Genomic DNA, 16,501 nt, shown 5'->3' on the forward strand with positions numbered 1-16,501 from the left:
CTTATGAGATATGGCATGGAAGAAAACCAAGTCTTAAGCATGTTAAGATTTGGGGTTGTCCACTTATATCAAAAGTGAACACCGATAAATTGGAGACCGGATCGTAAAAGGTCGATTTGTTGGATATCCAAAAGATAGTTTTGGATATTATTTTTATTTGCCTACTTCACAAAAGGTTGTGATAAGTAGAGATGCCACATTTCTTGAACAGTTTGTTCAAGAAGGAGGCAAAGGAAGGCAAATAGAGTTAGAATTGGAGAATTCGACCAACCAGCATCGATGGATATAGATCCATCTAGTCAACCTATACCCATTGATGAAACATCTACAAATTGTTCCTCGTAGAACAACCAGGGTATCTCACCCACGGTGAGATATGGTTTTCTTCATGAAGAAGAACAAGAGTTGTCTACTCATGAAGAAGTAGATCATGGAGATGATCCACTTACCTATGAAGAAGCTATATCGGATATAGACTCTTCAAAATGGATTGATGCTATGAAATCAGATTGATTCCATGTATAAGAATCAAGTTTGGGATCTTGTTGACCCACCTAAAGGTATTGTACCTATAGGGAACAAATGGGTTTTCAAGAAGAAAATTGGTTCTGATGGAAAGGTAGAGACCTATAAGGCAAGGCTAGTAGCGAAAGGGTTTCGCCAAAGGCAAGGAATAGACTATGAGGAGACTTTCTGCTTTGTTGCCATGCTTAAATCAATTAGGATTTTATTAGCAATAGCTGCATACTATGATTATGAGATTTGGCAGATGGATGTCAAAATAGCTTTTCTCAATGGATACATTGAAGAAAACATTTTCATGGAACAACCTAAGGGATTTGAATCCCAAGATGGTTCCAAGGTATGCAAGCTAAAGCGATCCATTTATGGGTTGAAACAAGCTTCGAGGAGTTGGAACATCCGTTTTGATGAAGCCATTAAATCCTTTAGTTTTATCAAAAATGAGGATGAGCCATGTGTATATAAGAAGGTTAGTGACAGTGCTATCATTTTCCTTGTCTTATATGTGGATGACATACTGTTGATGGGTAATGATACAGGTATGTTGACGACTATAAAGGTATGGTTGTCAAATACATTCTCCATGAAAGACTTAGGGGAGGCAACCTATATTCTTGGGATTCGCATCTATAGAGATAGAGCGAAAAGGATAATTGGTTTATCACAAAGTCTATACTTTGAAAAGGTGTTAAAGAGGTTTAACATGCTTGATTCCAAGAGAGGATTGTTACCAGTGAGACATGGTATCCACCTTTCTAAAGAGATGTCTCCAAAGACACCTGAAGAAAGAGATAAGATGGCCAGGATTCCATATGCTTCGGCTATTGGAAGTTTAATGTATGCAATGTTGTGTACTAGGCCGGATATCGCATATGCTGTTAGTTTGACTAGCAGGTATCAATCCAATCCAGGTTTGGAACACTGGATAGCTGTCAAGAATATTCTTAAGTACTTAAGAAGAACTAAGGATTTATTCTTGATTTATGGAGGTGGAGACTTGCAATTGGATGGTTATACTGATTCTGATTTCCAATCAGATATCGATGATAGAAAGTCTACCTCTGGATATGTGTTCATTTGTAATGGAGGTGCAGCCAGTTGGAAGAGTTCCAAACAGAGCACGACTGCAGATTCCACTCGAGGTCGAGTATATTCTTGCATCGATCTCGCAAAGGAAGTCGTTTGGATAAAGAAGTTCGTAAATGTAACTTATAGTAGTTCCTTCCATTAAGTCAGCGGTTCCACTACATCGTGACAACAATGGAGCGATCATACGAGCTAAGGAACCAAGGTCTCACGAAATCCAAACACATAGAAAGGAGCTACCACATTAACAGAGAAATAGTTGGGCGAGGCGCTGTAGCCATGAAGAAAATAGAATCTGCTGAAAATCCAGCTGATCCATTCACTAAGCCTATGTCACAGACTCAGTTAGACCGACATCTTGAGAAGATAGGTCTAAGATATTGTAATGAATGGCTCTAGTGCTAGTGGGAGATTGTTAGTAGTATGCCCTAGAGCATATCATTTAGTATGTATCTTATACATATTTTTATTAATAAAGGCATTTCCACTTTTCCGTTTACATAATATATTTATGTGTAATAGAAAAGGTCCATTGATATTTTGTTAGAAATATTATTCTTAAGTTGTTAAGAATATGAGTGACAATATTTCTAGCACTAAGTATCATAAATAGGTTCACAATCGAGGATACTTCATAATAAGGACATGACTTATCCAGAAAGATTGTATTCATGTTTGTTCCCAAGTTATTTATATGAGATATAAATAAGATGGAATGGTGAGTCTCATGCCATATAACAAACATGATAGGCACTTATAAATGATAAGTAGGCCGAACCAGTGACGCTTATGACAAGCACATGGAGTTTACTCTTGTCAATGTTTTGTCATAAATCATATCGATGCATATAATCTTTAGACACGAGATAGCACAGTTATCTTGTATATAGGTAGTTTGAGTTTGATCGCTTTCATACTTGTACTATGTATGGGTATATGGGCATGTGTTGGCTCCTACTAGTTATATATGGAGGTAGGTGTTGATCAAGATGGAATCTGTTCCTCTAAGTAAATAGAGATAAAATCCTATGTTCATTTAATTGTTCTTGATGTTTCAAGTTCCTGGCCAGGACAGATAGATTTATTCAGAAAAGAGTTTCTGATGAGAAAAATCTTTTAATCAAGAACTGGAATTAAAAGAGAACATAATATTCATAGCAAATGGAGTTTGACATAAACCATGACTCCAGCTGGAGTTGGGATTTTGTAACAGAGAGATTCTAGTGCATGGTAACATATGATTATAGGTTCATTTAAGGTAAATCTTATTACTAATTGGGTGGCCATGGCATGCTATGCTAGGTGTTAACCATGGTCTATGAGGTTCATAAAATGATTTAGAGAAATCATTTATGGTAAGAAAGAGTTCTGATGATATTAAGAGTTGATATCATGTCTCATTGCCAATTAGTGATGAGCCTAGTAAGTCACACACATATACAAGTTATCACCTATTTAAATATGATTTAATTAATTAATTAAAGAGTTTAATTGATTAATTAAATAGATTTGGTTTGCAATAAAATTGCAAAGTCCCTAGCATGACTTGAAACCAAATCTAGATTATTGGATGTGTAGTATAAATTAAATTTATATTTAAAGTGTTTAAATATGAATTTAATTGATGAGAAATTAATTAATAGAGATTAATTAATTAATTTATATTTGATATAAATTAATTAGAAGAAGAAAATAATTATTTTGGGTTAAGAACTCAAAATTAAGACACAGGGGGCATTTTGGTCATTTTGCAGTGTGACATGTGGCACCATGAGATGGTGACACATGGCATAACACATAAGCTTGCCAAATATTTTTAATCATGTAAGATGATTAAAATCAAGATTAAATATAGGTTTGACACTTGGCACAATGTGATTGGGTCACTTAATCCTAGAGCTAATCAAAAGGTGACATGTGGCTAGGGTTTAATGTGTTAACCTAGCTATTTAAGTGGGGTTATGAAAAGAAAACACAACCAGCAGCCTCTCCTCTCATATGTCACGCCACTTTGAGCCTCTCCAGCTATTTCTCTTCATCTCTCATCAATTCAAAGAGATTAGCCATCAATCTCTTGAATTAAGAACACTAGAAATTGTTTCTAGTGTCCTGTTTGCATCTCTAATCTCTTAAAAGGCAGAACTTGAATTTCTAATTAATAGAAAAGGCTTTAGAAGCTGTTCAAGGGCTGCCATAGGTGTTCTTGGTGTGGACAAGCTAGAGGGACAACATCTGTTGTCCTGAAGACGAATCTCAAAGGCGCAGACACGCTGCAGCACATCAAGAGGTTAGTGTAATCGTTCTTGATTTAATCTAGGGTTCTAAAATTAATCTGATTAATTTTAAAATCTTAAATGGCAAATACAGATCCAAAAACATATTAAAAGAGTTTTAATATGTTGTTTATCATTGAAATCAAATAGATAAAAATAAATCTTGCATGGTGCTTGTGACCCTAGGTGAAAATTTTTGAATTCAATGGTATAATCTTGTGTTTTTCACGCTTCCGTTCCTTCAATATATATATATATATATATATATATATATATATATATATATATATATATATATATAAATAGCCACAAGAGACAAAAGCCACCAACCCATCTTCTTCTCCACTCCACTTCTTCTCTCTCCCTCTTTTGGCCGGCTGCTTGGTTCTCTTTTTCCACCATTTTTGTTCAAGCTTCAAGCTTGAATCTTCCCTCATTTACTCACCAAAACACTTAGCCCTCTTCATTAAAAATCCTCCTCACTCTATAAAGAAGCCATTGGTAGTAAAAAGAAGGGATAGAAGTGAAGTTTAACAAGTCACCAAAAAGGTTAGTGCACTAAACTCCTAATCTCTCTTCTTTAAGCATGAAAATCATGCTAAACTAAGTGTAAATTCCATGAAATTAAAAAGAAATCCATGAACCCATGATGTCACCATTTTCAGCAGCCATGGAACTCTTTGGGGTTTGATGATTTTAAATGATGAAAATGGGTTCCATGAGAATGTTTGATAAGTTGATATGATTGGGAGTTTGATTGTGTTGTGTTGTGCAAATTAGAACTTTGAAATTAGGGTTTGTGTACATGATTTGAGGATTTTGTGTAATGGTTGAGATTGACCCAATTGAGATGAGATTGTTGCTTATAGAAGTGCTATGTATGCAAATTGAAGTAAGGTAGTTGGAGGAGATTGAATATTTGGGAGTGCCATTTTCTGCAGGTTGGGACTTAATAAGTCCAGTGTGTTTGATGAAGCATAACTGAAATTATGTTACTCCAATTTGTATGAGGCTAATTGGAGGTGAAACTAGACCCAAAATAGCCCATTTTTCATGAAGACACTATGCCCAAATTCCATCAAAATCCTGACAAATTTTCTGCCCAAATCTGGATGACCCTGCGCAAAACCCAGAAAATGACCAAATGAACAGTACGTATTCATTTGGTCATAACTCCTATACCGGTCCAAATGATATGAATTTGATACCATTGAAAAGCTTAGATATAGGGCTACAATTTTCATGAAGACCAAAGAACCTAGAAATTCCTTAAACCAAACCAAATTGCTGGCCCAATTTAAGTCACAAAACTGCCCAGAATTAGGTTGTCCAGAAACTACTGGACATAAACTTACCCGACCAGTTTTGGCAAATGGCCATAACTTGGTCTAAAAGAGCTCAAATGTAATAAAACCAGTGGCAAAATGTCCATAAGACATAGACCTACAAAATTGGTATTTTGACCAAAACCCAAAAATCAAGAGAACTAGGTCAAATAGTTGGAACAAGTCACTGTATCAAAACCTAGAATCTGACCAAACTTCATTTGATCCTAGAACAGTCTTTTAGTCATATCTCCCACTAAAAAAATCCAATTGAGATGAGCCATACCTTTCCAGAAACCTAAGAAATAGGGCTCTAACTTTGTTTTACAAATCTTCCTCAAATTATTCCTATAAGAACCTTAGAAATTGACCTGAAGTCACTGACCTGAATAGAACACTTGTTGGCACACGGCATATGAGTCCAGGTCAGTTAATTGGCCATAAATAATTCCACAAAACTTGAAAAATTGTAATACAAATTTCTCAATAATCGTAAGACATAGGACAACAATTTCTATGAAGATCACCATGCCTAAAAGTGACTGCAACATGTTCCATTAATTAGGAAAATTTTAAGTCCAAAAGCTGCCTAGTTAAGGAACCAGAATCTAGAAATGAATCAGTTATGGTTATCCAACCATAACTTGAGTTCTAAAAATCAAATTGACATGATTCAAAAGGGAAAATAAAGATAAGACATAGAGGAACAACTTCCATAAAGGAAGTGTGGCCAAACAGTGGCTACAAACTGATTATATGGATAGGCAAAAGTAAGACACAAAAACTGAAACCAAAGAAGGGTCCATAAGATAAATTATCTTATGGATGGGAATTTAACCCAAACAAGCCATTAAATACTAAACAACATGAAAGGGATATGTGGGACCTATTTTCCCACTATAAAGTGATATGAACGTTTCAAATAAATAAGTAATAATGTGTAATTGCCCATAGTATACCTAAACTTATTTATTTAATTTGGATCAATTGGTATACCAATTAGGGACTACAGATAGCAATACTGCCCATAGAAATAATCATTAACAGATAAAATATGTCTGATATGATTGCTCTACAAGCTTTATGCCTGCTCGTTGGCCATTGTGCCTAATATTATATTTGGCTTAAATGCCTGCCCGCAAGCTTCATGCCTGACATGAACGGCGTATACTCGATAGACACATGGCTGTCTAAATAGTATACTCCCGTGTATCTAGCTTTTATAATTTATTATAGGTTTCTTGGGCACTGAAAATGATAAATTAAGATTGAATATACAATAAGTAAACAGAAGAGATCCCAATAATTTTAATTGTTTTCAAAGTGCAATAAAAATATAAAATACCTAGAAATTATGAATTGCCATATAGAATTATTATTTCAATTGTTTAGTTATTATTATTATAAATTATGCACCACTAAGTGTTATGCTTAGCGCGTTGGTTTTCCATCGCGTAGGTATTGGAGACCAGTCCGAGCAGTCACGGCAGTAGCAATAGTAGTGCTCATACAGAGGCCGATCAGATTTGTCAATGTTTACTAGTCACCTCGACAATTGTAATTTTGTTGGTAGGGCCCATGTATGTCTAGATTTTGTTCTTTTATTCATTGTACATAAACACATGATTTATTTTATTTTGGATTGTAATTAAACTTTGATATTGTAATGTAAACTTGTAAATTATTGTCTATGAATTTCTATATGAATGCAATAGATGATATCCTTTTGAGATCTCATAAATAGTTGTGAATGATTTGATACGGTAGAATATGATATGGAAATGTGTGAAATGAATATGAACATATTAACAAGTAACTAGTGGAACCCACCAGATGCTAATAAAACAGAGGAGGCTCTGTCCGGGTTTCTATAAAAAAAAAAAAATTACACATGGATTACCATTTTTAAATGATATTAAAAATTTACATTAGACATGATAAGATAAGATAGGGTGCTCCGGCATCGAATGTGGTATTTCTTGCTCAGCTATTTAGTAGACAGGTAAGGGGCGTCACATTTAGTGATATCAGAGTCGAGGTTTAGGCGGTCCTAGAACTAAATAGTTAGAAATAGATAGAGTGCATCACATACATGGGCCTTTAAATAGAGTCGGGATGAAACTAATGCAGATATGTTCTTTGTCTGTTTTATAGGATCGATGGCATCTGATCCTTCAGAGTGTGGACCTCCAGGACTGATGGAGGAGGCGGTAGAGAGTTAAGTAGTTGCACCTGCTCCTAGTAGGGAGCGAAGCAATAGAGCCAAGTCATCCCGTGGTACTGTAGGGATAGCACAGCAGGCCTTCCTGGAACAGATGACTCAGCTACTCCATTAGGTTACCAGAGCTATACCTCAGCCACAGCCACCTCCACCTCCACAGCCACAGCCATCACCACCTGTACAGCCACCACCACCCCCACAGCCACAACCTGTACACAGATCTCCACTAGAGAAACTGCGAAAGTATGGTGCAGTTGACTTTAGGGGTAAGAAGGAGGATGATCCAGCCATAGCAGAGTATTGGCTGGAGAGGACAGAGTGGGTATTGTAGTAGTTGCACTGCACCCCAGAGCAATAATTAGAGTGTGCTCTATCACTACTACAGGAGGATGCATATAGATGGTGGGTGATAGTATCGAGAGTGTTACAGCCTACATAGATTACCTGGGAGTTCTTTCTGGATGAATTCAGAAAGAAATACATCAGTCATGTGTACTTGGAGGCCAGAAGGAGAGAATTCCTGGCACTGAGATAGAGGCAGCTTACAGTCTCTGAATATGAGCGGGAATTCATGAGACTTAGTAGATATGCATTGGAGTTGATGCCCACAAAAACTGATAAATGTAGAAGGTTTGAGGACAAACTGATAACACATATATATAAATAGCCACAAGAGACAAAAGCCACCAACCCATCTTCTTCTCCACTCCACTTCTTCTCTCTCCCTCTTTTGGCCGGCTGCTTGGTTCTCTTTTACCGCCATTTTTGTTCAAGCTTCAAGCTTGAATCTTCCCTCATTTACTCACCAAAACCCTTAGCCCTCCTCATTAAAAATCCTCCCCACTTTATAAGGAAGCCATTGGTAGTAAAAAGAAGGGATAGAAGGGAAGTTTAACATGTCACCAAAAGGTTAGTGCACTAAACTCCTAATCTCTCTTCTTTAAGCATGAAAATCATGCTAAACTAAGTGTAAATTCCCTGAAATTAAAAAGAATTCCATGAACCCATGATGTCACCATTTTCAACAGCATGGAACTCTTTGGGGTTTGATGAATTTAAATGATGAAAATGGGTTCCATGAGAATGTTTGATAAGTTAATATGATTGGGAGTTTGAATGTGTTGTGTTGTGCAAATTGGAACTTTGAAATTAGGGTTTGTGTACATGATTTGAGGATTTTGTGTAATGGTTGAGATTGACCTAATTGAGATGAGATTGTTGCTTATAGAAGTGCTATGTATGCAAATTGAAGTAAGAGAGTTATAGGAGATTGAATATTTGGGAGTGCCATTTTCTGCAGGTTGGGACTCAATGAGTCCAGTGTGTTTGATGAAGCATTGAGTGTGTTTCATTATTTCTTATACTCAAAATTTCCTTAGCTGCCTTAGCATTGAGTCTTGCAGCATCCAACCATTCTTTACGAGCCTTTGATGAGTGCTGTTGAGCAGAAAAATGATCTCCTCTCAGAAAGGCATTAGTTGCTGCCCTGGAGTGCCTAGCTGCCGACCTCATCATCCTTAGTGCGTTTCTTTGACGGCTCAAGTAAACATCTTGCTCTTCCCACTCAGGCTCAACAGGCAAGGACCTTAAGTGCCCCTGAATTGGTTTCCTGTATGCAGTAGCAGCCTCGGAGAGCCTATGTCCACAGGCAGTATGCACATCCATCAATTGTTTGTGATTACCTTTGGAAGTACCCTCAAGAGTAAAGCTTAGATCAGCTATGTCTTCAGCAAGGTTTGAGGTCTGTCCTAACAAAGCAATCTCTTTTCCTCCTTCTGCACATCGAAAATCATCGCAATTAGATAAATCCTTTGCTTCCCCTTTCTCCGTAGAGTTGCCAGTAGAAATCATCTCTTCTAACAAAGTTGTGGCCTTATCAATATCATTATTCACAGAGGCCATGATATCCTCGATCAAACTTTCATCAGCCCAGCTGTGAAGTTCTTTGAGACGGTTGAAGACAAAATTACGATCCTTCTCCTCGAGAACCTTAACTAAACCAGAATCACTAACTGGTGTCAATTTATTGCAATTACCATTCTTTGTTATGGGTGGAAAATCTGCAGAATGTAGTAGTACAGATAAGAAAGACCCAGCAGAAAAACCATTACTGTTCGAGATGTTTTCACAGGGACGAAGAGAGGTGATGCCAGTGGTTGGCAAGGGTGGGAAAGGATCATCGTCGACTTGTTGAAGTTGAAGACCACGTTTCTGACGCTGTTTGAGGCCAAAGGCAGCCCAACCTGTGGACTTACCTCTCGCCTGTAAGTTTTTGGCATAGGGCGGGCTTGCAATTGTGTTCATGTTGTCTCAGAGCATGCTCTTTCTTGAATGAGAAGCCTTGTATATATAGCCACAAAGAAATTAAGATTCCATTTTTTTGGTTCTACTAAAAAAAAACCGAGAAATGGGAATGGTAGTGTTTGGAAACTCGTTTTTTCATTTAATACCCATAATAAAAGGAATAATCATTCTCCATTTTAAAAGCAGAAATCAAAACTCAGAAATGAAAATGAATGAGAATGATTATCTTGTTTAAGAGTAAATACTTGTTGAGATGTTTTAAATTTTTGTATTTTCATATTATTAAAAAAAATTATAATTATAATTAAAATTATAATAATTACAGGAATTAAAATATTTTTATATTTAAATAATTAATTAAAAATTTTAATTATAATTATATTAATTATAATACTTATAATTATAATAACTAAAATAATTAAATAAAATAAAATAGTAATTATAAAAATTGTAATAATAATTAAAATATAAAACTATTATTTTATATTTTCATATAAATAACTAAAATTAAAAAATTGTAATGATTTTTAATTATGCCCAATTAGAATAGAAATAGTAAAAATATAATTTTATATTTTTATATAATTAATTAAAATAAAAAAATTTTGAATATAATCAACTTTAATAATTTAAAGTAAAATAATAAAAATATGTATTTTTATTTTTACATAAAATTAAAAAAATATTATTTTTATATTCTCGTATAATAATTAAAATTAAAAAGTAAATAATATAAAAATATAAAAAAGTAATTTTAAGTTGATTTTTGTTTGATTACTAAATAGGTTTGATTCCGATTTTGCAGCTTACATGCGCAAATCAAATACCTTAAAGAAGAATTTGACTCGATTCTATAATAAATCAAATATAAATGAAAATTTAACATTCCGTTTCTTATTTCGTTGATTCCAATCCCAATACTGATTTAGATTCTAGTGGGCAAACCTTATGAGCCCAATAAGTCACTTGATGATTCCAATACTAATTTCGATTCTAGTTTGTGAACTAGAGGAGCCCAATAGTCACTCGATGAGATAGAAAAGTAAAATCAAAATTACAATTCAATCTAAAAGGAGAATTCTTTAACGGTGATGATGGCGATACTCTACATGATAGTCAATGGAAAATTCTTGCTTAGCCAAGTTTATCATTAACCCAAGATATAATAATGTGAGACTCATGTATTTAATAGATGAGACCATATATTTTGTATTTTGAATTCATGGTAAACTGGGCAAGAAAAATCCAAAAGTCTATATTGCTTTAGTTAATGACTATTGTCTCCTTTGTCCTTAAAGACCTTGCAAGTATTGGCTAAAAAAGTCACCATGTTACAATAGGTTATCCGTTGTTGAAAGGAAAAAAAATAATTACATTTTATCCTCTTTAGCTTTTCTCTTTTTCTATTTTCATTCTTTCAATATTTCTTTAACCAAAATAAAAATTAATTTTATGATATAAAATTTGGTATATTAAAATTTCAAAGCAAAATAAACAGAAAGATTTTATAATAAATAGAAAAATTGTATGCATTTAGCATCGTCGTCTTCTAAGCATCTCGAAAGTGTCCTTGGATTGACGATACCTCACCAATGCTAGGGCCGAGTTTTTGGCCCAATCAGAGTGCCTGGCAAACCATCTCGGAGGACAATCAAGTTTACAATGTATCATAGCATTCATTTCTTTAAAAATACAAAAATTCAACTAAACTATTTTTTACAAGAAATTTTGAAAAAAAAAATCAAACTCATACTGAAATTTAAATTTAAAATTTTATTTTTTTGATGTTTTAATTTAATTTTATTCAATTCTTTAATTTTGATTTTCAATTTTTGGTTAAAATTTTTTTAAAAGGTTTTAAAGTATATATATATATATATATATATATATATATATATATATATATATATATATATATATATATATATAGCCATTTTATTAAGTTAAATTATATTGTATTAATATAAAATAAAGGATAATTATTAATAGAGGCGTTTACTTTCATTTAGAGTAAAATTCACGACTATTAGAAATAAATAAATAAATAAAGGTATTTTCACTTCACCTTGTAATATGGATAAGGATGGTATCAATAATTTTTTATTAGTGTGTTGACTAATAAATTTTTTTATATTACAAGGAATTATATAACTCTATTTATTGTGTTATAAAGTTTTAATATATCAAATTTTATTTTATAAAGTTAATTTTTATTTTAATTAAAGAAATAGAGAAGTGATAAGAAAGGAGAAATAAGGCAAAAATATAATGGTTATGATCAATTTTTTTAAACAAAAATATAAGTTGAGTGATGTTTTTGTAACAAATTGAAACTAAATGACTGAAATTAAACAATTTTCAAAGTTGATTGACCATTAGTGCAATTTAGCATGCAATTATTTTTAGACCTATTTCATGTTTGAAAGTTGGAATCATCTTTTTTGACCCCTCAAAAAGGGATGCTATAGCTTAAAACAAAACTAAATAATCATCAACAAGTATAAGTAACTCCACATTGATCATGAAGCAATCGCTAGTTAATATCCTGAGGAGGGTAATTTAACCTAATAAGAAACAAAGACGTAAAAGTAGCAAGTCGGTTTGCACTAGAATTAACCTATGGCAAACATGAAAAATACAGATATCTGAATCTCATCCATCAACTTTCTAATCTAGAGCACCAAAGAGAGAAGGTTGCTAGGAGATTCCACTTTATTAGAAATAAAAAGCACTACTCGTAAGAGAGAGCATACAACAGTTTAAACCAAATAACCGAACTGAGCCAATCTAGTTTGGTTTTTCTCTTTAGTTATTTAGTTTGTTTGGTTTAGGATTTTAATAAATTTTGATTTTTTATTTGTTTTGGTTTTTCAATAAAAAAGAAATCAATCTAATCAAACCTTTGGGCCATTTAATTTGAACCTCCAAAAGCCTAAGTACAATGTCCCTCAAAGCCTAGCCCACCCTAGGTTTCTTTAAGAATAAGAAACCCACCCTCCTCTTCCCGAACCCTAGCCATGTTCTTTCTCAATTTCCCCTCTTGTCTTTGCACTTTTAAGCCCCTAACAATTACTTTTAGAATCAAATAAGTCCTTATCAATTTCATTAACCCATTTAAGCCCCTAACAATTACTCTTAGAGTTAATTAAGTCTTTGTCAATTTAGTTAATCCATGTAAACCCCCTAACAAGTACAATTAAAGTCAAATAAGCTCTTGTTAATTTAGTTGATCTATTTAAGTTCCTGACAATTATTATTAGAGTAAATATGTTGAAAATTCGAGTCAAAGAGACATAATCTTTATCACATGACTTACACATGATAGATAGACATTTAGTTGACATCTATTCTTATCACGTAACCTAAAAGCTAAACTCTCTACTGCTCTCTCTGTCTCTCTGTCTCTCTCTCTCTCTCTCTCTCTCTCTCTCTCTCTTACTCACTCTCTATAACTTAATTTTATTAATAGAAAACAAATGATTGAAAATATGGGTGTTGTGCATTATTATTGCCATTCAGCATGCCTAATGTTGAACTCAGGGCTCTTTGGCATTGTCTTAGAAAAGGAGCTTTAGGCACTTCATGACCTAGTGACAATGGGCATGCTAGACTCACGTTTTGCCAGAGTACACACAATGTCAAGTGGGCTTGTAAAAGTGAATTTTCGATTCTTAAGGGCTTAAATGGATCATTAAATTGTTAGGGGCTTAAAAGGATAAAATAAAATGACAAGAGTTTATTAGACTTTAGGAGTAATTTTCAGGGGTTAAAGAATCAACTAAATTGATAATTACTTATTTGACTCTAAGAGTAATTGTTAAGGGCTTAAAAGGGCTTTTTGCCATTTTTTTTGAATCATTCAATTCATGGATCGATAGTTATTGCCCTCCTTCATTGCAGGTTTAAGATTCCTCTCCTTGCCTCGCCTTGCCACTCGCCTGGTTTTATGTTTTCAACATGCTCTCTCTCTCTCTCTGTCTTTCTGTGTGTTAGTGATTTGTATTATAGTGTTGAATAATTGACGATTTGCATATTTGTGAAAATAACAATGTGTATGATGTATTTTGTATAACAATTTGAGTTAATTTCTTACTTTTAATTTGTGTTATCATAGTGGTAGGGGGATGTTTTATTAAGATTTAAGGAGTTAATGGAGGAGTTTTACTTTATAATGGAGTTAAAGAAAGTGTTATAACCAATTCACCAAACAGAACTAAATTTTTCAATTCAATTTGATTCAATTTCATTATAAGTTCAGTTCAAATAGGTCTACAAAAATACACTTTTCAATTATTCAATTTTTGTAGTCTAATTCAATTTGGAATTAAACTGACCTATTGCTCACCTTTAACTACATTTAGGCTATCGCATTTGAAAATAGCTCTAGAAATACCACCTTATTTTGCGATCCTTAAATCATTTAAAATGGGCCATAACTCGATAACTGGAATTGAGCATTAAATTATAACCGTTTGCCAACTAATTCAACGCCTTAAATTATCCTTACATAGCCACCTCCATAAGCAAGCTTGTCCCCTCCTTTTAGTATCATATGTGCTAAATTTAAGAACTCATACTTGTATCCAAGTAGGGGTGGCAATTCGGGTTGATGGGTCGTATTCATGTCATGTCAACACACGACATGAATATGATTAAGGTTGACATGAACACGACACGATTAACAAATCGTGTCAAAAATTTAAAAATGAACACAACCCTTTTATTATATGGGTTCCACGACACGATTAATATTAAATTGTATTAGGTGTATTCAATACCACATGATCCATTTAACATGAAATAACCCATTTAACATGGTTTGACACGACTTAACCCATTTAACACACTATATAAGTGGGTTTATAGGTCATAGTGGCTCAAATGGTTTAGTGGGTCACGGGTCGACACGTGACACAAATATTAAATAGTGTCATAAACGTGTCAAGTTGGGTTAGCGGGTTAACCCGTGACACGACATGATTATAACCGTGTCATAAATGGGTCGACACGAATTCAACACGAACACGAATAAGCCTAAGCCAAACCCTATATTTTCATATCGTGTTCGTGTCGTGTTCGCAGGTCGTGTCCAAAATTGCCACCCCTATATCCAAACCCTTTGAATCTCGTCCAAACTCCTAAGTAGTACTAAGGACATCCTGCACCATGGCATCAACTTCCATGTAATCATGGTTTAATAAAGCATTGTTTTACACACATAAAGCCTCTAGCACATAACACCAAATAACAAAGACCACTAGATACCCTTAATGGGCACTATCATTAATCCACAACAAATTGATCACAATCTAACTGGAGACTAAGGTATGGCAAACCTTAAAGGTTAACCACTTGTAGCTAGAATAAGTCCACACTAGACTGGAATTATAAACATAATAACACAAGGCATACAAGCTAAACTCTACATGCCCTATGCATAATTCACAATCATTGACCTACATCAATGAATGATGTGGTGCTCTTGGAAAAAAATACATATTATTATGAAATCCTTAAATCGAATTACGCTAGTACTTAATAATTTTTTTTTTTTTAAATTGAGGTGTAAAATTGAGAACTAAGAATTGTAAATGATAGCATAATGCCCAATATGGTTAACCTAATTAGTAAGAATAGGAGCTCCCATTCTTTTTCAATAAGGTTTTTTACTCTATGAATGAGCACTCTATGAATATTTATTCTGAATGCACTAAACTGATGTTAGGAAGTGTGTCTTTAAAATTATTCGCAAAGATGACTTAATATCAATGTGCAAAAATTGACTTGAAAATTTCTTGACCATAATTAAAAAAAACAAAAGCTAAGTAGATTCCTTCTGTGTCTAGTCTCATGGATTGCCTTTTTGCATATGTGGTATAGATTTTTTAGGCCAATATTTAGATTTCTAAAGTGATATAGTATGACTCGATACATGAACTAAAAAATAAATGTCCCAGATTATTGAGATCAGAAAGAAAAGGAGTGCCTTGAAGGGAAGGCATTCAGATAAATCACAAGATATTTTGATGGAACATTAGGAGTTCGAACAAATCACAAGATGTTCGGATAGAACAGCAAGAGTTCAGATAGGTCGTGAGATGTTCGGATGAAATGTCAGGTGTTCGGGCAGCTCATGAAGCGTTCAAATTGAATGATTTTTTGGTCAGGGTAATAGTTAGTTATGAGTTGGTTACATGAGGATAGCATGTATTACATTATAGTCGGGAATATAGGGCATATTAAGTGACATTTCTGCAAAGAATGGAGAAAAATGAGCTAGTGTGATCCCGATTAGAATGGAGAAAAGGCATTTTTCTTTATTCTATAAATAAGGGTCAAATCAATGTTTAAGGTATGTGTTATCATTCTCTTTATTCGTTTGTTGTTATTTTCTCTCTCATTTGGCATTTACTAAATTGGGAATCGAAGTGGCTTGACTCTTTATCACTATTTCAAATAGAGTCCAATCTAGTCTAGGCTGAAGAATCTCAAGCGGCATCAATGGCACCATCTATGGGAACAATGCCATTTGTCTTCAGCTAATTTCCTATCTTCAATCATTTTCATTTTTATTGCTTATTTTCTTATGCTTTGTCATTTGTGTTAACTAGTTTTATCTATTTCTAATGGCTGAGACAGGCATGCATTCTAGAAGAGCAAGCTTAGAGGTCATTACTAACAATGTGAGGACTTGGAACCGGGGTGGAGAAGCTCTATTAATGGTCCATAATCAGGAAGTTCCAGCAGGGGGAAACACAGATTCCTCCTAA

General features: G+C 34.0%; 1 protein-coding gene across 1 annotated transcript; it reads right to left on the bottom strand.

Moving 5' to 3' along the window:
- Window positions 1-8,735: 8,735 nt before the first annotated feature.
- On the bottom strand, window positions 8,736-9,731 carry LOC110667131 (uncharacterized). Its single transcript, XM_021827864.2, has one exon. The coding sequence runs from the start codon at window positions 9,729-9,731 to the stop codon at window positions 8,736-8,738; it is 996 nt and encodes a 331-aa protein (XP_021683556.2).
- Window positions 9,732-16,501: the final 6,770 nt, after the last annotated feature.

The sequence above is a fragment of the Hevea brasiliensis genome, chromosome 2, assembly GCF_030052815.1.
Source record: "Hevea brasiliensis isolate MT/VB/25A 57/8 chromosome 2, ASM3005281v1, whole genome shotgun sequence".
In the NCBI taxonomy this organism is placed as follows: domain Eukaryota; kingdom Viridiplantae; phylum Streptophyta; class Magnoliopsida; order Malpighiales; family Euphorbiaceae; genus Hevea; species Hevea brasiliensis.

Coding starts and splice junctions, on each gene's coding strand:
- LOC110667131 (XM_021827864.2), bottom strand. CDS start 9,731: ATGAACACAATTGCAAGCCCGCCCTATGCCAAAAACTTACAGGCGAGA.